The following is a 21,801-nucleotide window of genomic DNA, read 5'->3' on the forward strand; positions in this document are numbered from 1 at the left end:
ACTCTGTGTATCCAGAATATACACACGTGTGCAGTCTGAGTTTGTGTAGATTGCTGTGGGTAAATTAGCCTGTAAACATGGATTTTTATCCATTTAAACATACTTCATTTACCTAGTACTTTATAAACAAACAATATAAAACAACGTGTTTTCCATGATATCTACAATAAAACAAGATCAATATCCCTCATCCCTCCTCTCACCCCATCCAAGCTCATAGCAAAACCACAACAACCGTGTTTTGTTCATCTCAGTTTTAAACTCATGACACAAAGGTAGGAAAGCAAAGACACAGTTGAAAAGATAACAATAAATCTGCCTGCTGTGTGTTCAAGACCAAACAATATTTCCAAGCTTTATTAGTAGATGACTTCTACTTTTCTACGCATTGTGTGTATTTCTAACCTGTCATTACTCCTTCCACTGTATTTGTTTCATGACACTATTATCTTATAAATGTGACTCTTGTACTTTACTCTTCCATTAGCAGGAGCTGCAGATGTTAACATTTAAATCAAGTGTAGTGTGCAGTCTGGGTTAAAGTCAAGTTTTGACCAAGGTGTTTACATCATAGTGAGCAACAACTCAAACCTATGACTAACTGGAAGACACAGGAACAGACTTATGTATCATTTTTGTTGTATATTATTTCCAACCTTGGCAATGGCCCTGCATCGATGTGTTCACACACTTGGAGATACAATCAAAAGCACATTTCACAAAGGCTACACATTTTCAGAGTATGATTTTAAACTACTAAATTAAACACATTGTTTCAGGGACATGGACAAAGACAAACAGTTACATTGTCAATTGGTCCTATTCATTGTGAGATTGTTATGTATTTGTTCTCATTTTAACCCTCCTATTGTCCTTGGGGTCATTTTGACAGTATTACATGTTTAACATCTCTAATTTATATTAAAAAAAAAAGGTAACTTCATTTTTTGGCTTCACATTTGATTCATGATTTATTTTCAATGACCTGGATGCATAGTGTACACCCAGGACCCAGGCTGTTTTAGATGTGTAGAACAAAATATTTGAAGTATCAATGTTTTACACATATTTATATTGGTTGTTTAGATGATATCGAGGTCACCATAACATCTACTTTTCTAATCATTAAAACTCTTCCCTCTGCTTTGGAGCCTAATCTACCGACCATAACTGTCGTGTGAGAACCACTGATGGTTCATCAGACATGGGGAGACATGCACAGCAGCTTTCTGAACCATTTCCCTCGGTGCTCTATGTGCTTTGTGTTATACTTCTCTAACCAGTCCTAATGTAACTCTTATCTTTAACCAAGCTTGTTACAGACTCTATTCCTACTTGACGGGAACGTGCTACAGTTCTACTGTTCCACAAAACTGGTCAAGTGTCAGACCTTAATATCTACAGTCCTACATCCAACCTCTGCTCCTGTGGGGGCGCTAGTGCACCATAGACTTTATTATCAGCGGACCCACAGAGGAGGAATACGTCCACCTCTGTCTTCTACCACGTCCTCATGCAGCCTATGAATAGCTGTGATTCCCGCGGATCACACTATTGACTAGATCTCATCTGACTGAAGAGAAATGTCTGGACGAGGAAAGGGAGGAAAAGGTCTCGGTAAAGGAGGCGCAAAGCGTCACCGTAAAGTTCTCCGTGATAACATCCAGGGAATCACCAAGCCCGCCATCCGCCGCCTGGCTCGCCGTGGCGGAGTGAAGCGTATCTCCGGTCTGATCTACGAGGAGACCCGCGGCGTGTTGAAGGTTTTCCTGGAGAATGTCATCCGCGATGCTGTCACCTACACCGAGCACGCCAAGAGGAAGACCGTGACCGCCATGGACGTGGTGTATGCTCTGAAGAGACAGGGCCGCACTCTGTACGGCTTCGGTGGATAAACTCACTTTCAACAGCTCAACAACACAACGGCTCTTTTAAGAGCCACACACTGAGTCAATGAGAGCTCACATCCTCTGCTCAACACTCATCACTAGTTCTTCCAGAGAACAACAATCAATCAGTGTCTGATCATTGATGAAAACATGATCAACCATGAATAATCACCCATATATAAACCAGGTTAGCACGTGAATGAAACTCATTTTGTTTCAGTTTCTCTCTGTAGTTAGTTTCCACCCAACATGTATAAAAACACAACAATCATATCCACATTTACACCTTAACTCTAATATAGATATTGAACCTTCACTATATCTCAGACTGGTAAAGTATCATGTTCTTATGTGACTGTCCAGAAAGAGGATGCAGACTGGACTACAGTCATAAGATGGGTGGTGGAGTGGAACTTGATTCATTTCTTAAAACCCACAGATCCTGCTGTACTACATGAAAGAAAATATGTTTCCTTTTTCTGAATCGAAAACGTGTTTTATTTAAACACCTGTAATCCTCCTTGACTTTTCATGGCTCCTTCCCAGCATTAACTTTTCTATAAGAACACTCTGCACTCAACAGTCTTAGCATGTCTTTCTAACCCAGACGCTGTTTGAAGTAACAATACTGGAGATATCAATGTCCTGACTTTCAATGTGTGAAATATCAAATGTTTTTCTTCACTCATTTTAAGTTTTAAATGATTGAACCATCTAAATAAGTTAACAAATGATCTGATCAACAGAACCAATAAATCCATTATCATTAGCAGACTCATCACACAATACGTTTTCTTGACACAAACTTCCAGCAGTGGGAAAATATATCAATTTCAAGTTTATGTCTTTAATCTTCTATTTATAAAATACTGCAACAAGAACACATTCCTGTAAAGTGGCTATTTGAGTGTTGGTGCACATGTTGTTGGAGTCAGGACAGTTTGTCTCCATAGAGAAAGTGTGTGGCTCTTAAAAGAGCCGTTGGTTTGATGTCATGTCTCCAGAGTGGTTTACTTGGAGCTGGTGTACTTGGTCACGGCCTTGGTGCCCTCAGACACGGCGTGTTTAGCCAGCTCACCGGGCAGCAGCAGGCGGACGGCGGTCTGAATCTCCCTGGAGGTGATGGTGGAGCGCTTGTTGTAATGAGCCAGACGAGAGGCCTCACCGGCGATGCGCTCGAAGATGTCGCTCACGAAGGAGTTCATGATGCCCATGGCCTTGGAGGAGATCCCAGTGTCGGGGTGGACCTGCTTCAGCACCTTGTACACGTAGATGGCGTAGCTCTCCTTCCTGCTCTTTCTCCTCTTCTTTCCGCCCTTACCGGGGGCCTTCGTCACCGCTTTCTTGGAGCCCTTCTTGGGCGCGGACTTCGCTGGTTCAGGCATCTTCACGATATAACTCGATCAAATGAATGAAGTCCTCAGTGAACAGGCTGTATTTGAACACAACACATGTAAAGTCACTGTGCTGTTCCCTCTCTGCGATTGGCTGAATGTTGATCGTCATTGTACCAGCAGTGGGCGTGTCTCCATGTCCAGAGTCCATTATTCTGCTGCTGACAGAGGTTGAACTGTAGAGATGAACTGGAACATTTGGGGGGTTAAGAAATGCATGATGTCTGAAACTATATATGTTCTTATTATTGATGTTAGTATCACATTAGTATCATTTCAAACTATCTGAACTAAAGCGACCTGATAAAGACATCATGTCTATTATCTCAAAGAAGACTAATAGAAATGTGTTCTTGTTGCAGTCATTCCTAACAACTGACTGAATCATTTAGTATTTCTGTATAATACACTCTGTGTGAATGGACATAAACTTGAAGTCGACACATTGTCCCACATTCCTGTGATACACAAGTAAAGTCCAGTGATCTGAACACTGCTGGAAGTTTGTATCAAGAGGCTTTGTGTGATGAGTCTGCTAATGACGATGGATTTATTGGTTCTGTTGATAGAACAGAATTGAATAGAATGCCTTTAATGCCATCACACAATGAAGCATTGCAAAATTACAACAGCTACCACTGAAAGGTGCATTTAGTAAAAAAAATGAATAAATATAACAATAAAAATGAACATGTTTACAGGAAAAACATGTTACAACTATACAAAATACTGCAAAAAGAGGAAGTTGTGGTTGGATAGTATAACAATTCATTTTTGAGTTCAGTGTTCTGAGAGCCCTTGGATAGAAGCGGTTCCTCAGTCTATTGGTTCTGCATTTTAATGACATGAGCAACTTCCCAGACAGCATCCGGTTAAACAATCCATGGCCAGGGTGTAAAGAGTCCCTGGAGACTCTCAATCAATCAATCAATCAATCAATCAATCAATCAATCAATCAATCAATCAATCAATCAATCAATCAAATGTATTCATATAGCATGGTATCACCTCAAACAGTTGTCTCATGGAGCTGCACAAAAGTCCAAGATCTTAAAAAAGACTAAATCCAACTTGTTCCACACAGAGCAAGCATGAGCCAAAGTGGGGAGGCAAAACTCCCATGAGAAAGAAATCTCTGGCAGAACCGGGCTCGGTCTGGACGGCCTCTGCCAGGACCGGTTGGGGTGAGTGGAGAAAAAAGAAATAGGGTAAAAAAAAGGAAAGAGGGGGGGTCGGAGTCACAGTCCCAGGTCATGGGCTTGAATCCAGCCCGGGAATCTCCACGTGGACGTTGGCATGGTCTTCCAAGGGCGTGTCGGTCCCCCTGGGCACTCCTGCCTCCCTCATGGTCCAACATGCGCAGCAGGTGGACCCATGGCTCCAAAGGTTAAAGGTCCTCAGGTGAGAATGCTGGTGGTTGCGTGACCCTCATGTCAGCCCTGCTACTGACCGGCGACCTCCACTAGGTCCATCCCTCATCAGGACCCGAGCCAGGACGGGCTCCAGAGAGCCAAACAGCATGAACTAAGGAGGGGAGGAGAAGACCCAAGGCAGAGAGAGAAGAAGAGAGTAGATGCTGGTTTCTGGTGCCTGATGGGTGATCCCCAGCAGTCTAGGCCTATAGCAGTATAACTTTTGATGACTATGGCTCAGGGTTGAGCTAAAAGCTTTATCAAATAAGAAGGTTTTAAGTCTAGCCTTCAATGTAGAGACTGTGTCTGCCTCCCTCACTGAGAGTGGGAGCTAATTCCACAGGAGATGAGCTTGGTGACTAAAAGTTCACCCACACATTCTACTGTTAGTAACTCGAGGCACTACAAGGAGACCAGAGTTTAGGGAGCAAAGTGGTCTGTGTGGGGGGAGTAAGGGGTTATGAGCTCTTTAATGTAGGATGGGGCCTGGTTGTTGAGGGCCTTGCAGGTAAGTAGGAGGATTTTGAAATAAATCCTCTGTTGAACAGGGAGCCAGTGAAGGGAAGCTAAGACAGGAGTAATGTGAACCCGTCTTCTGGTTCCTGTCAGTACTCGTGCAGCTGCGTTATGTACGAGCTGAAGGGTTGTAAAGGATCTTCTGGGACATCCTGATAAAAGTGAGTTGCAGTAGTCTAGCCTAGACGTAATAAAGGCATTTTTCAGAATCCTGTTTTGACAGGATGTGTGTGATTCTCTATATATTACGCAGATGAAAGAAAGCTGTTCTGGAAGTTTGACTAATTTGTTTGTTAAATGACAGATCTTCATCAAACAGAAATCCTAGGTTGTTCACAGTGGATTCTGGAACCAGGTGGATGTCATCTAGGCTCACCGACTGGTTAGACAGAGTTTCTCTGAGATGCCCAGGACCCAGGATTATGACCTCAGTTTTGTAGTAACAATAAGAAATTCTGATCCTTGATGTCCTTAAGACAGTTTTGAAATCAAATTAAATGGTTCAGTTCGTCTGGCTTCATAGATAAATATAATTGGGTGTCATCTGCATAGCAGTGAAAAATAATGTTATGTTTTCTAATAATAAAACATGAAAAAAATCTAATCAAACCAAATTAAAAGGGAAAAATATGTTTCATGCAGTTGCCGGGTTTATATACCAATGATAACTCATGTAAGTCAGGCTCATTCATGTGTTTGTGGTAATTGACATCAATATTTCTAGTTTAGTTGTTTACACATCCTGTTGTTCGTTCACATCAAGAGATTCAACTATCCTACATTGAACACTCACGTTACACTGAGATCATATTTCTGTACATTTTCAGATGTTGTTAAGATGGCGTCGCAGGTGGCAGCAGGTGAGGCTGGTGAACATCACATCCAGCACCTGGACCATCAGCATCAGTGTGCTCTTCCCACTTTTATTCCCCTCTACACCAGAGATGTCAAACTCAAGCATATTATATGTCTATCTTATCTTGGCCCGTCGGTGCACAATGTCAGGCTAGACGCACACAGAGCGAGTGCTCCTCTCCACTCACTCGCAGAGTATTGGGTGATATGCTATTATTTTTCCAGCGTTGCAGAGATCCCAGTGCCTGCCCAATCAAGTTCAGTGTGTCTCTCAGGAAACTCTCTCTCTCTCTCTCTTTCCTTCTGTCTTTCTCTCTCCATCTCACTCTGGCCAGAGAGCCAGGTGGAGTGCACAGCCAGAGCCTGTGTGCTGCTGTCTGTACACCGTCAAGTTCCCCCACACGCTTTTCTCTGTGATGAAGATAAATAAAACCCACACAGGAGTCGTCTCCGTGATGCACACCATCACTCCATCTTGAGGGTTTCCACAGCAAAGAATCTAACTCCAAACATTAATGAACTGGCAGCCTAGAACAGATGCCAAACATCTGGCTCTGGCACATGTAAATAAAAGAAGAATGTAGTCGACCTAAATATGTTTTATTTTGCAATTTATCCAATATCCTGTCTATCCTTGTGGCGGTGGGGTATGGTTAGGGCCCCAACTGCTGGACAACAGGGAGGAGTGGATCAGCCGGTGCAGAATCAGGTGATCAGGCAATCAATAAGAGCATGCTGGTAACCTGGTTTTGCTCTCTCTCTTGTAGTAGGCTGGCATCCCGAGACCGGAGCAGCAAGCAGAAGTGTGTGGATGTGTGTGTGTGTGTGGGTTGAGAGACCCGAGTAAATATATGTGTGTGGTTGCCAGAATAGGCAACCGGAATAAAGACATTGCAAACGCCATTCTCTCCTCCTGTACTTTCCCGGAGTGGGCCGAGTAATCCCACAATCCTGTTTAATAAATGTTGACCCTGATGACACAACAGTCATCAGCCTCATCAGGGACAGTGATGAGTCTGTGTACAGATGGAAGGTTGAACAGCTGGTCCTCTGGTGTGGTCAGAACAACCTGGAGCTGAACAATCTCAAAACTGTGGAGATGATGCTGGACTTCAAGAGGAACCCCCCCACACTGCCCCCTCACCATCCTCAACAGTACTGTGTCTGCTGTGGAGACCTTCAGGTTTCAGTGATTCACAATCTCCCAGGACCAAAAGCTAAAGTGGGCCTCCAACATCGACACCTTCACCAGAAGGCCCAGTTGAGGATGAACTTCCTTTGCCAGCTCAGGAAGGTCATCCTGCCTCTGGATATATATATATATATATATACACACATACATATTCACCTACCTCATGTATATAAAGTGTCTATAAAGCGCCCCCACAGGACTTTGGATGTAGGACGGTAGAAATTAAGGTTTCATTTAAACAGTAACAATACGAGAATCAACTGTAGGTTCTGAAGTCATATCAGATGAAAGACCAGAGGAGAGGAAGTGTTGATGACGAGCTTCGACTATTGAGAATCTGTCTGTAATTTCACCAGGTGCTTGTCTGACTTGTGGTGGGGGTGTGATGAGTATGAGTTTTTAAAGAAAGCCATGGTGTTCCAAACGTTAATGTTTGCAGGTACACAATGTTGACTGGTCACCTGTTCCTGAACAATGCAAGATACATGCAACTCCCCCAGAGCCTCAGATCAACACTTTCAAGAGCAGCCACATCTGCCCCTGGACACAAGCAACAACCAGCTCCCAGAACAATCACAACCAGTCTGTGTCGAATGCAACAAGCATTATACTGCTACAGAATGATTAGAGAGAGAACTAATAAAACAGAATATGTGAATAACTAGAAATCATAATGTATGAAGGGCAATGCTCCCATGTAATGTGAAAAGTTTACTCACTCCTCTCATCCTTTGAGTCATTTTAATCACAGAAATTTAAAACCTCCAGGAAACTTGAATAATACAATTAATATAAAAGTGTATGATGTATGTCATGTTTGTTGCTGACTACTAAAATAGCCCTTTATGTAAATCTCTGTCCAGGATCAGAGTTGCTGATAATTGTAAATTAAAAATGGTCAGACAGAAAAAGATTTGGGGGAAATATAATTAGATGTTTAATGTCTATGTCATATGTCAGAACAAGAGCAAGAGTGTGATTGAAACAGTGAGTTGGTTTAATTACATTTACAGTGAAATTGAATCTATTAATGAATTAAATGATGAAGACTGTTATTGAGATCAACATGAACATTGAACTCATTTATTATTAGGACTTTATCTGTCCTAAGAACCAGCACAGATACAAATTCAGAGTATGGGCCAGAAGATCTTAACTGATGTCTACATCACTATTACTTTTCTATTCATTAAATGTATTACTCACTTCTTCATTCAGCTTGTGATAATGTTCCTCTGTTGTACTGACACATTCACTGATGTGAATGAAATGTCAGAGGAGTTGATTCTTGACATATGTTGACAGTGTTATCTGATCAACACAGACAAAAATAGAATGTCTGTCCAGAATCAGTGTGGTCTGTAATTGTAAATTTAAAAAATGGTCTGACAGATCTGGAGTGTGATTGAAAGTGAAATTGTTTATTAATGAATTAAATGCTATGACTGTCATGAGCAACATCACGTATATAAGTTGATTATTTGGTGATGAGAGCTTCTACATCTATGATCAGTCAGTAACTAGTGAGAGCAGCGGAGGAGTTTTGTCTTGAGTGCAGTGAAGTGGCTCTTAAAAGAGCCGTTGTTATCGTGAGTGGAGCAGCAGCAGTAGCAGTTTAAGCTCTCTCTCCGCGGATGCGGCGGGCCAGCTGGATGTCCTTGGGCATGATGGTCACCCTCTTGGCGTGGATGGCGCACAGGTTGGTGTCCTCGAACAGGCCGACCAGGTAAGCCTCGCTGGCCTCCTGCAGAGCCATGACAGCGGAGCTCTGGAAGCGCAGGTCGGTCTTGAAATCCTGAGCGATTTCTCTGACCAGGCGCTGGAAGGGCAGCTTGCGGATCAGCAGCTCCGTGGATTTCTGGTAGCGACGGATCTCTCTCAGAGCCACGGTACCGGGCCTGTAACGGTGAGGCTTCTTCACGCCGCCGGTGGCCGGGGCGCTTTTACGCGCAGCCTTGGTGGCCAGCTGCTTCCTGGGGGCTTTGCCTCCGGTGGATTTACGAGCGGTCTGCTTGGTTCTTGCCATTGTATGTTTTCTTTCTCTGATCGGGAGAAAAAGTGAAGTAGAGCAGCGACACTCTCCTTTTAAACGACGGAGCCAGTCGTGAAATGGTGACGCGGTTTCAGATCCCCGGGTCCTGATTGGTGAGAGGCTCCTCCTGGAGCTCAGCGCCGCCGAAAGGAGCGACCCACCGCCTGAGTCCCCGCTGCTTATTGGAGAAAAAAGTGGAGAACGACCCCCCCTGCTCCGCTGGAGGCTTCTTCTCTGGTTGGTCTGGCATGATCCGTCCCGCGCGATCCGCTGCTATATAAGCGAGGGTTCGCGCTGGTTGCCGCAGTTTCTCTTGACGTGTTTCAGGAAACGAATTGAAAATGTCCGGAAGAGGCAAAACAGGCGGAAAGGCCAGAGCGAAGGCAAAGACCCGCTCGTCCCGCGCTGGGCTCCAGTTCCCCGTCGGTCGTGTTCACAGGCTGCTGCGTAAAGGCAACTATGCTCAGCGCGTCGGTGCCGGTGCCCCCGTCTACCTGGCGGCTGTGCTGGAGTACCTGACCGCTGAGATCTTGGAGCTGGCTGGAAACGCCGCCCGCGACAACAAGAAGACCCGTATCATCCCCCGCCACCTGCAGCTGGCCGTCCGCAACGACGAGGAGCTCAACAAACTCCTGGGCGGAGTGACCATCGCTCAGGGCGGCGTGCTGCCCAACATCCAGGCTGTTCTGTTGCCCAAGAAGACCGAGAAGGCCGCAAAGTCCAAGTAAAGCGAAGCTGCTGGAAACCACCAACACAAAGGCTCTTTTAAGAGCCACACACTCACCTCTGGTAAAGAGCAAGTCTCCACATGTCCTAATCTAACTTCGAAAATACACAAGTACTGAACAAACAAGGAACAGAAGTTATACCTCAGGTTGTTGGGTACCCATAGCTGATAAAGCACGTGATTAGTATTGTTTCAGATTTACACTCTATGGGTAAATGGTGCCACATTAATAACTGATACAACATATATAGTCCATCAATTTAACAAAGGCAAAAACGTTTTAAGTAAAACCATATGGTTGTTTACTGTTGTTCAACAAGTTTCTCAAACATTTTAGTAAGGGTTAAATTCTGACCTTTTTGTGTTAGATACAGACAGAATGTATGTATACATGTACTTTTGTGTAGTTAACATGTTTGTGTGACTTGAACATGACATTAGCCAACAAGGTATCCATTAAATACACATTTTAACACATACATACACTTTTACAGTTTGTATGTGTGTTAGAATTCAGTGAGCAATGACTCAATTTATCCCACATGCACCATTTTCACAAAACTGGTTCACACAGTAACTCAGATCAACAGTTATTTTGAGGTTATGAACATGATGAATTCACTTTGCATGACTAACTGGTTCATCTTACTCTGTTCTCCCCTACGTGTGTATTTAAATGTGTAGCCTGTTTCCACATAGACTTGAAGTGTAAAGCGGCTGCGCTCTGCTCCACAACATCCATTCAGAGAAACAAACTGTTGAAGTGCAGCACCTAAACACAACTAACTGCTCTGTCCATGGTCCTGAAACAATGTGTCTAATTTAGTAGTTTAAAATTATATTCTGAAAGTTAGTAGCTTTCGTCAGACGTGGTTTTAACGTGAGCTCCAAGTGTGTGAACACACCTACACAGGGCTGTTTTCAAGGTGGAGAGAACAAGTCAGGATAGGGTTCGAGAGGTTTAGATACAAAGGTAAAGAGATGATGATTTGAAAGAAACTCTTTTAAATCTGAAAAAACTAAATTGCTATTGAGCAATTACATGTGAGCACTGGGTGTAAATGACTATATGTGGACACACCCAAGCAGAGTCATAGTCAAGATTTGAAAAACAATCTTCAGGTGGGAGTTACTTAGATTTACTTCCACACAAGATGTGTTGATATTTACATGAAACAAATTAACTTAGTGTTTGAATCATTAGATGAGAATAAAACAGGAGCAGCTGACCTACTGGAAAACAAAGCTTCTGACAGGACATGTAGGAGACTTCATCATGGTAGTGGACGGTGTTCTGGTTCACATATTGTAGTGCAGCGCCATCTCTTGGAAACCGGATGTTACTACATATTCTCATGCAAAGTGGACATCGTCAATTCTAAGTATCTCAAAGTCAATAACTGACTAATTCTTATGCGTTTACTAAGATAAATATACAGTAAGACAATAAATATGTTTCTACAAAACCAAATATGACTAATGAATACTTGTTAAGAAGAAAATCTAAGTTATAAATATATGATCTAAAGCTGAAATCGATGCACATGATGTTGCACAGAGAGAGAGAGTGTGTGTGTGTGTGTGTGTGTGTGTGTGTGTGTGTGTGTGTGTGTGTGTGTGTGTGTGTGTCAGTAGTAGTCTGCTTCTCCTTCAGTGTCTAAAGATATTTTAAATGTATTTGATGTATTTGACATTAAATAACTTGACATTGTAACAAATAAATATTGAACATGTTTCTATATAAGTCGACTCTCTTTAGTTAAGAAGTCAGTCTCTACATATGTGTTGCCAGTGAGTGACAGTGGTGATGTTTGATGAGGAAGCAGCTCTTTGTGGATCGACGTGTGTGGCTCTTAAAAGAGCCTTTTAGCAGGATGAACATGTTTCACAGTGAGGACAGCTCACTTCTTCTTGGCTGCTGTCTTCTTCACTTTGGGTTTGGCAGCCTTCTTCGCGGGGGCTTTCTTGGCTGCAGGAGCCTTTTTCGCCACCTTCTTGGGGCTCTTGACTGCCACCTTCTTAGGGCTCTTCGCCACCTTCTTGGGGCTCTTGGCTGCTTTCTTGGCCGCTGCTGGTTTCGTCACCTTCTTCGGGGACTTTTTAGCGGCTGCTGGCTTCTTGGCTGCCGCTGCTTTGGCCTTTTTAGCCGCTAGGGGTTTCTTGGCGGCGGGCTTCTTCACTTTGGGAGCAGCCTTCTTGACCGGCTTCTTCACCTTGGGCTCCACCTTCTTGTTGATCTTGAACGAGCCGGAGGCCCCGGTTCCCTTGGTCTGGACCAGGGTCCCCTTGATCACCAGGCCCTTGATGGCGGTGTTGACGCGGGACTTGTTCTTCTCCACATCGTAGCCTCCGGCAGCCAGAGCCTTCTTGAGGGCGGCCGCTGACACGCCGCTCCGCTCCTTGGACGCGGACACGGCTTCGATGATGATCTCCCTGACGCTGGGGCCGACCTTCTTCGGTTTCACAACCTTCTTCTTGGCCGCTTTGGCCGGGGCGGGGGCTGGAGCTGGAGGGACTTCTGCCATCTTTGTCTCTGAGTTTAGATCAACGAGGAACTATCGGAGTGAGTGACAGAACTGATGAGGAATCCCGATCGGGAGGCGGTACTTGAACACACCATGAGAACCGTGGAGACTCAATCCAGCCGTGGCTCCTGTGTGCAGTGTGAATGTCGAGACACTTGTGTTTTCTCTTCACTGATAAACGAGTGAAACATCAGTGGGTGAGCGGTGCTGGAGGCTGACAGTGAGGAAGCAGGTAGCGGACTTGTGTGTCTTCATATTGAAGTCATGAAGAGCTCTGATGCTCTCTGCATTTTGTCGGTGGAGCCTCCAAACCTCACCCGTTCACCGCGGTGAGCAGCGCTGCTCGGCGGCTTTTCCCACTCGTTTCTCTCCTAAAATGACTTGAAAAGCACCACAGCTCCACCAACATCCGTCTCCCAGCTGCTCCACATGTTTGTTCAGAGAGACCGAGTCAAAACAAGCACCTGCTGATGATCCTTTGGAAGAAAGTCAGGTTATTGTGCAGGCAGCAAACACACCGCTGATGGCCGAGGCTCATGGTGAAGTGGAGCCAGACTTTCTATCAGAGCCGTGAACGTTTCATGCTGAGGATGCTGGAGAGTCATTCTATCATTAGAGCTACATTTCATGTCCATGGGTTGGATTAGTCAATTTGACTAAATAATCACTTCAAACTATGATCACATTAATATTGGGCCACATTTCTCTTTCATTTAATACAAAAACTCAACAGGTTCCATCATTTATTATACAATTTGTATGTTATACTGGAATTTGCATTTTTTGCTATTGTTCGATTTCGTAAAAAACTTTTGTTCTTCATTTTAAAGATAGTGTTTGTATAGTATGTTCATCATTATTTATGAAAAATAATCATTAAACAATGACAAAGGTTTATCAAAAACTATTTGTCTCATATATTAAATTATTCCCTTTGTGTGTTTCAAATACATTTCTGTCAAGCTGCCAGTTTGATAGCTATTGATCTATAGAACAAATATTCTCAGACTTTTATAGCCAGTAACATATTAATATTACAAATGAAGACCTTAGTCTCAACAAACACTCAGTGTGCAGTCTGAGTTGTGTAGATTGCTGTGGGTAAATTAGCCTGTAAACATGGATTTTTATCCATTTAAACATACTTCATTTACCTAGTACTTTATAAACAAACAATATAAAACAAGTGTTTTCCATGATATCTACAATAAAACAAGATCAATATCCCTCATCCCTCCTCTCACCCCATCCAAGCTCATAGCAAAACCACAACAACAGTGTTTTGTTCATCTCAGTTTTAAACTCATGACACAAAGGTAGGAAAGCAAAGACAAAGTTGAAAAGATAACAATAAATCTGCTTGCTGTGTGGTCAAGACCAAACATTATATCCAAGCTTTATTAGTCCATCCCCTCAGGGACAATCATGTTTGATGCTTTCAATTGCATCTCAGGGTTTTCATGAGTTAAAGGAACTTGTCCAATGGTCAAATCATGACCAACATTACAACCTCAGCTCACATGATAGAACCAAAGCTGTTTTAGCTCACTGAAGAAGACCCTGAGAAGAGGTAGAAAGCTCAGAAAAACCCTTGGAGCTTCATATTGAATAGATCCAGAGTAACGCTCCTCTGGGGAACAACAGTAAACTTCACTGTGCAAAGTGTTTATTGAGGAATCCAAACCATTCAGATGCTGACAGAGCTACATGCACTGTTGTTCGGGATGACGGTTGAGTTCCATTTAGCTGCTCCAGTTTCATGGTCCTGATGTTGTGCATGCTGGATCACTGTCATGTTTACTGGATCACTTTAATACAATGCAGGACTTTGTCAATGTTTTTATCAAAATATGTGTCACTACTTTGAAACATGTCTATAATCACACATGTGACCGGACACACACAGCACTACACTTTTAAAACCTGATTATAAAAACATAATGAAAAGTACCTTCAGAGCTATTGTATATGTCTACAGTACTTCTACTTTTCTATTCATTAAGTGTATTTCTAACTTGTCATTACTCCTTCCACTGTATTTGTTTCATGACACTATTATCTTATAAATGTGACTCTTGTACTTTACTCTTCCATTAGCAGGAGCCTCAGATGTTAACATTTAAATCAAGTGTAGTGTGCAGTCTGGGTTAAAGTCAAGTTTTGACCAAGGACCAAGGATAGACTTATGTATCATTTTTGTTGTATATTATTTCCAACCTTGGCAATGGCCCTGCATCGATGTGGTCACACACTTGGAGATACAATCAAAACCACATTTCACAAAAGCTACACAATTTCAGAGTATGATTTTAAACTACTAAATTGAACACATTGTTTCAGTGCCATGGACAAAGAAAATAAATTACATAGTCAATCAATACTATTCATTGTGAGATTGTTATGTATTTGTTCAAATTTTAACCCTCCTATTGTCCTTGGGGTCATTTTGACACCATTCAATGTTTAATGTCTGTACATTTAAAGGAATAGTGAATATTCATTTTTTGGCTTGACATTTAACGTATTTTTCTAATTTATTGATTTATGATTTAATGTCAATGACCTGGATGCATAGTGTACACCCAGGACCCAGGCTGTTTTAGATGTGTAGAACAAAATATTTGAAGTATCAATGTTTTACACATATTTATATTGGTTGTTTAGATGATATCGAGGTCACCATAACATCTACTTTTCTAATCATTAAAACTCTTCCCTCTGCTTTGGAGCCTAATCTACCGACCATAACTGTCGTGTGAGAACCACTGATGGTTCATCAGACATGGGGAGACATGCACAGCAGCTTTCTGAACCATTTCCCTTGGGGCTCTATGTGCTTTGTGTTATACTTCTCTAATCAGTCCTAATGTAACTCTTATCTTTAACCAAGCTTGTTACAGACTCTATTCCTACTTGACGGGAACGTGCTACAGTTCTACTGTTCCACAAAACTGGTCAAGTGTCAGACCTTAACCTTTGTGTCGTGTTCGGGTCAAATCTGACCGATTTCCATTTCGATCAATCATAAATATTGTGTTTTACATTTTATTGTCTCAAGGGCTTATGATATCCTCCACACTAGGCATTTGAACATTTACAATTGCTGATCACTACTTTCATTGAATTTTGAGTTGTTTAGTCAACTTTGTAACACCTGTGGTGTTCCCGGTCAAAAATGACCGCCATAGGAAATGAATGGGTGACCCTAGATTGTGTTCATTCATCAGATAGTACACAACCACAAATCCACCACCACCACCACACGCACACACAAACACACCTACACGCACACACGCACACACACACCTACACACACACACGCACGCACGCACATACACGCACGCACGCACATACACGCACGCACACACACACACACTCCACCCCACGTGAACCCCTTTCAGACTGACCATGTGTCCTCTCTTTCCCGTGCTTATGTGCCTGTCCCCCTACGTGAACCACACCTTCCAGACTAAACGTGTAACACTTCAAAGTTACCAATTAGGTGTTTGTTATGGGAACCTGGCTCTTTCCCGGGCTAATGTGTCCATCCCCCCACGTGAACCACACTTTCGATACAAAACGTATGATATCTTCTCACAGATCCCCTATATATAGCTTGCTTGTGCATTGCTCTTATTTTACTCTGAACACAATGAGTCGGCGCCCGATCAGACGTTTTTCTGTCAGAGAGGCTCTTGACCTTTTTTTTCAAACTGATGAAGACGGGATTGGAGTTGAACCAGAAATAGAGGAGGATGTTTCAGAAATAGAAGACAACGATCCTGATTTTGATCCAGTGGAAGACACAGCTGAGGTGACATTCCAGTCCAAGGATGGCAACTTGCTCTGGTATTCATCCCCCCAGGACAGAGGAGGCAGAACAAGAGGGGAAAATATCATTAGGATGTCACCAGGGCCAACACGGTATGCAACATCTCGTGTGGATGACATCAAGTCCAGCTTCCAACTCTTTTTACCAGAGTCCATTGTGGAAATTATACTGGCGATGACAAACCTGGAAGGGAGGCGTGTGTTTGCGGACACATGGAAGGCCTTGGACCAGGTAGACCTCCAAGCCTACATGGGTCTGTTGATTCTAGCAGGAGTACATCGGTCCAACAATGAGGCTACAAAAAGTCTGTGGGATGCAGAGTCAGGGAGGCCTATATTCCGGTCAACTATGTCCCTGCAACAGTTTCATGTCCTCTCAAGAATTATCAGATTTGATGACAGAGCTACACGACCTTTCCGCTGGCGAGACGACAAACTGGCTGCCATCAGGAACGTTTGGGACAGGTGGGTGGAGCGCCTACCACTGATGTACAATCCAGGCCCTGAGGTGACAGTGGACGAGCGCCTGGTCCCTTTCAGAGGTCGCTGTCCATTCAAACAGTACATCCCAAGCAAACCAGGCAAGTATGGGATCAAGATCTGGGCAGCATGTGATGCCAGGAGCAGCTACGCCTGGAATATGCAGGTTTACACAGGGAAACCTGTTACTGGAAGGCCAGAAAAAACCCAAGGCATGCGTGTTGTGTTGGATATGACAGCCGGTCTCAAGGGGCATAACATCACATGTGATAACTCCTGTGTCTGAACACACACACACACACACACACACACACACAATGTGTTCATGTTGATGTTCTGATGTTCTGTGAATTTGGTCTCTGTTTTGATTTTTCTACAATAAATGTTAATTTTGGAATACAACTTTCAATTTCTGTGTCTATTCACTGCAGTTATTCATGTAGCCAGTAGTCTGAGACATTGTTTACAGGTTAAAAGGGAGTTAAATACAATTTGGTGACGATCAATGGTTTTTGTGTTAATGTAAGGGCAGTTAAAACAGGCCGGTCAAATTTGACCGGGAGCACCAAAGTAAGGGGGGAGAAACGAACACGACACAAAGGTTAATATCTACAGTCCTACATCCAACCTCTGCTCCTGTGGGGGCGCTAGTGCACCATAGACTTTATTATCAGCGGATCCACAGAGGAGGAATACGTCCACCTCTGTCTTCTAACACGTCCTCATGCAGGCTATGAATAGCTGTGATTCCCGCGGATCACACCATTGACTAGATCTCATCTGACTGAAGAGAAATGTCTGGACGAGGAAAGGGAGGGAAAGGTCTCGGTAAAGGAGGCGCAAAGCGTCACCGCAAAGTTCTCCGTGATAACATCCAGGGAATCACCAAGCCCGCCATCCGCCGCCTGGCTCGCCGTGGCGGAGTGAAGCGTATCTCCGGTCTGATCTACGAGGAGACCCGCGGCGTGTTGAAGGTTTTCCTGGAGAATGTCATCCGCGATGCTGTCACCTACACCGAGCACGCCAAGAGGAAGACCGTGACCGCCATGGACGTGGTGTATGCTCTGAAGAGACAGGGCCGCACTCTGTACGGCTTCGGTGGATAAACTCACTTTCAACAGCTCAACAACACAACGGCTCTTTTAAGAGCCACACACTGAGTCAATGAGAGCTCACATCCTCTGCTCAACACTCATCACTAGTTCTTCCAGAGAACAACAATCAATCAGGGTCTGATCACTGATGGAATCGTGATCTTAGTAATTATACATATATAAACCATGTTACCACGTGAATGAAACTTGTTTCAGTTTCTCTCTGTAGTGAGTTTCCACCCAACATGTATAAAAACACTACATTCATATCTACATTTACACCTTACACTCTAATATGGATTTTCAACCTTCACTATCTCAGATTGGTAAAGTATCATGTTCTTATGTGACTGTCCAGAAAGAGGATGCAGACTGGACCACAGTCATACGATGGGTGGTGGAGTGGAACTTGGTTCATTTCTTAAAACCCACAGATCCTGCTGTACTACATGAAAGAAAATATGTTTCCTTTTTCTGAATCGAAAACGTTTTTTATTACCTGTATTCCTCCTTGACTTCATGGCTCCTCCCCAGCATTAACTTTTCTATAAGAACACTCTGCACTCACAATACTGGAGATATCAATGTCCTGACTTTCAATGTTTGAAATATCTAATGTTTTTCTTCACTGATTTTAAGTTTTCAATGATTGAACCATCTAAATAAGTTAACAAATGATCTGATCAACAGAACCAATAAATCCATTATCATTAGCAGACTCATCACAAAATACGTTTTCTTGACACAAACTTCCAGCAGTGGAAAAATATATCAATTTCAAGTTCATGTCTCTAATCATATATTTGTTGTCATGTCCATTAACACTGAGTCAATCACTGAATTCACTCCTTGTGATGTGATTTGTGGAAAAATACTGCAACAAGAAAACATTCCTGTAAAGTGGCTATATGAGTGTTGGTGCACATGTTGTTGGAGTCAGGACAGTTTGTCTCCATAGAGAAAGTGTGTGGCTCTTAAAAGAGCCGTTGGTTTGATGTCATGTCTCCAGAGTGGTTTACTTGGAGCTGGTGTACTTGGTCACGGCCTTGGTGCCCTCAGACACGGCGTGTTTAGCCAGCTCACCGGGCAGCAGCAGGCGGACGGCGGTCTGAATCTCCCTGGAGGTGATGGTGGAGCGCTTGTTGTAATGAGCCAGACGAGAGGCCTCACCGGCGATGCGCTCGAAGATGTCGCTCACGAAGGAGTTCATGATGCCCATGGCCTTGGAGGAGATCCCAGTGTCGGGGTGGACCTGCTTCAGCACCTTGTACACGTAGATGGCGTAGCTCTCCTTCCTGCTCTTTCTCCTCTTCTTTCCGCCCTTACCGGGGGCCTTCGTCACCGCTTTCTTGGAGCCCTTCTTGGGCGCGGACTTCGCTGGTTCAGGCATCGTCACGATATTACTCGATCAAATGAATGAAGTCGTCAGTGAACAGGCTGTATTTGAACACAACACATTCAAAAGTTCCTGTGCTGTTCCCTCTCTGTGATTGGCTGAATTTTGATCGTCAGTGTAACAGCAGTGGGCGTGTCTCCATGTCCAGAGTCCATTATTCTGCTGCTGACAGAGGTTGAACTGTAGAGATGAACTGGAACATTTGGGGGGTTAAGAAATGCATGATGTCTGAAACTATATATGTTCTTATTATTGATGTTAGTATCACATTAGTATCATTTCAAACTATCTGAACTAAAGCGACCTGATAAACAGACTGCTCTAAATATTAAGGGAACACTTGATCGTCACAGTAAAACACCAAGTCAGTTAAACTCCAGGTTTATTAATCTGTTCATTTAGATTGAACTGAATATAATTATTGTCTTCATTATAACAACCAGTCTGACGGAGCTTAAATGTGATGGTTACACAAGTATTCCTGGTCTCCCTCCCGTCTCTCTCTTTGTGTCCCCAACACCTTAGTTAAGTTGATTCATGTGTTTATGGTAATTTACATAAATGTTTACAATGTTGACTGTTGAGTTATTTACTTGTGTACGTTTCCACAAGTAACTATTTAGCTTCTTTAGAACAGTAACAATGTGTTGATGCCAGGACATTGATATCTCAAGAATTGTTACTTCAAACTGGGTTAGAAAGACATGCTATTGTTGTTGGGGAGGACCAACACAGCCCTCTGAGTGCAGAGTGTTCTTATAGAAAAGTACTGCTGGGAAGGAGCCATGAAAAGTCAACGAGGATTACAGGTGTAAAATAAAACATATTTTCTATTCAGAAAAACAAACATATTATTTCAAGGAGTACAGCAGGATCTGTGGGTTTTAACAAATGAATCAAGTTCCACTCCACCACCCATCTTATGACTGTGGTCCAGTCTGCATCCTCTTTCTGGACAGTCACATAAGAACATGATACTTTACCAATCTGAGATAGTGAAGGTTCAATATCTATATTAGAGTTAAGGTGTAAATGTGGATATGAATGTAGTGTTTTTATACATGTTGGGTGGAAACTCACTACAGAAAAAAACTGAAACAAAATGAGTTTCATTCATGTGGTAACATGGTTTATATATGGTTAATTACTAAGATCACGATTCCATCAATGATCAGACCCTGATTGATTGTTGTTCTCTGGAAGAACTAGTGATGAGTGTTGAGCAGAGGATGTGAGCTCTCATTGACTCAGTGTGTGGCTCTTAAAAGAGCCGTTGTGTTGTTGAGCTGTTGAAAGTGAGTTTATCCACCGAAGCCGTACAGAGTGCGGCCCTGTCTCTTCAGAGCATACACCACGTCCATGGCGGTCACGGTCTTCCTCTTGGCGTGCTCGGTGTAGGTGACAGCATCGCGGATGACATTCTCCAGGAAAACCTTCAACACGCCGCGGGTCTCCTCGTAGATCAGACCGGAGATACGCTTCACTCCGCCACGGCGAGCCAGGCGGCGGATGGCGGGCTTGGTGATTCCCTGGATGTTATCACGGAGAACTTTGCGGTGACGCTTTGCGCCTCCTTTACCGAGACCTTTTCCTCCCTTTCCTCGTCCAGACATTTCTCTTCAGTTAGATGAGAGCTAGTCAATGGTGTGATCCGCGGGAATCACAGCTATTCATAGCTAGCATGAGGACGTGCTAGAAGACAGAGGAGTACTAGTTCCGCCTCCATCTTCGCTGATAATAAACTCTTTGGTACGCTAGCGCCCCCACAGGACTTTGGATGTAGGACGGTAGATATTAAGGTTTCATTTAAACAGTAACAATACGAGAATCAACTGTAGGTTCTGAAGTCATATCAGATGAAAGACCAGAGGAGAGGAAGTGTTGATGACGAGCTTCGACTATTGAGAATCTGTCTGTAATTTCACCAGCTACCAACCAGATGCTGGTTAACATTTGTGTTGCAGCAGGTCAGTTTGTCCACACTACCAGCCACTCTGGCAAATAATAAACCACCACTTCAAGATCTCGTCCAGTTAGTTGTCAGGAAAAATATTTGAAAGGGAATCTCTGAGAGCAAGTAACTTAGCCTTTAACAAAGCTTCCTTCCTTGTCTGTCACTTTTCTTTCTCTTTCTTTCCGTAGTTCTAAACATTTGGGTTTGTGTGTGCAAGTTCAACTTATACAAACTAATACAGCCAGCCAAGTTCTCCAGAGTTCTTTATCCTGGATAAAGCTGGACACACACACACACACACACACACACACACACACACACACACACACACACACCATTTTATTTAAGTAACAGTGATTGGTATGAGTTTTTAAAGAAAGCCATGGTGTTCCAAACATTAATGTTTGCAGGTACACAATGTTGACTGGTCACCTGTTCCTGAACAATGCAAGATACATGCAACTCCCCCAGAGCCTCAGATCAACACATTCAAGAGCGGCCACA

The 21,801-nt window shown here is 43.3% G+C and overlaps 6 protein-coding genes across 6 annotated transcripts; 2 read left to right on the forward strand and 4 right to left on the reverse strand.

Moving 5' to 3' along the window:
* Positions 1-2,899: 2,899 nt before the first annotated feature.
* LOC138412386 (histone H2B) lies at positions 2,900-3,274 on the reverse strand. Its single transcript, XM_069536137.1, has one exon. The coding sequence runs from the start codon at positions 3,272-3,274 to the stop codon at positions 2,900-2,902; it is 375 nt and encodes a 124-aa protein (XP_069392238.1).
* A 5,461-nt stretch (positions 3,275-8,735) lies between these two features.
* LOC138412466 (histone H3) lies at positions 8,736-9,295 on the reverse strand. The gene has a single exon (XM_069536404.1). It carries the CDS (start codon positions 9,282-9,284, stop codon positions 8,874-8,876), a length of 411 nt encoding a protein of 136 aa, XP_069392505.1. The 5' UTR covers positions 9,285-9,295; the 3' UTR covers positions 8,736-8,873.
* A 296-nt stretch (positions 9,296-9,591) lies between these two features.
* Positions 9,592-10,153, forward strand: LOC138412471 (histone H2A). Its single transcript, XM_069536410.1, has one exon. It carries the CDS (start codon positions 9,632-9,634, stop codon positions 10,016-10,018), a length of 387 nt encoding a protein of 128 aa, XP_069392511.1. The 5' UTR covers positions 9,592-9,631; the 3' UTR covers positions 10,019-10,153.
* Positions 10,154-11,862: 1,709 nt separating this feature from the next.
* LOC138412225 (histone H1-like) lies at positions 11,863-12,850 on the reverse strand. Its single transcript, XM_069535645.1, has one exon. It carries the CDS (start codon positions 12,540-12,542, stop codon positions 11,919-11,921), a length of 624 nt encoding a protein of 207 aa, XP_069391746.1. The 5' UTR covers positions 12,543-12,850; the 3' UTR covers positions 11,863-11,918.
* Positions 12,851-16,359: 3,509 nt separating this feature from the next.
* On the forward strand, positions 16,360-18,006 carry LOC138412448 (piggyBac transposable element-derived protein 4-like). Its single transcript, XM_069536310.1, has one exon. It carries the CDS (start codon positions 16,447-16,449, stop codon positions 17,137-17,139), a length of 693 nt encoding a protein of 230 aa, XP_069392411.1. The 5' UTR covers positions 16,360-16,446; the 3' UTR covers positions 17,140-18,006.
* Positions 18,007-18,911: 905 nt separating this feature from the next.
* LOC138412449 (histone H2B) lies at positions 18,912-19,359 on the reverse strand. Its single transcript, XM_069536311.1, has one exon. The coding sequence runs from the start codon at positions 19,335-19,337 to the stop codon at positions 18,963-18,965; it is 375 nt and encodes a 124-aa protein (XP_069392412.1). The 5' UTR covers positions 19,338-19,359; the 3' UTR covers positions 18,912-18,962.
* Positions 19,360-21,801: the final 2,442 nt, after the last annotated feature.

The sequence above is a fragment of the Paralichthys olivaceus genome, chromosome 12 (genome assembly GCF_024713975.1).
Source record: "Paralichthys olivaceus isolate ysfri-2021 chromosome 12, ASM2471397v2, whole genome shotgun sequence".
Lineage (NCBI taxonomy): Eukaryota > Metazoa > Chordata > Actinopteri > Pleuronectiformes > Paralichthyidae > Paralichthys > Paralichthys olivaceus.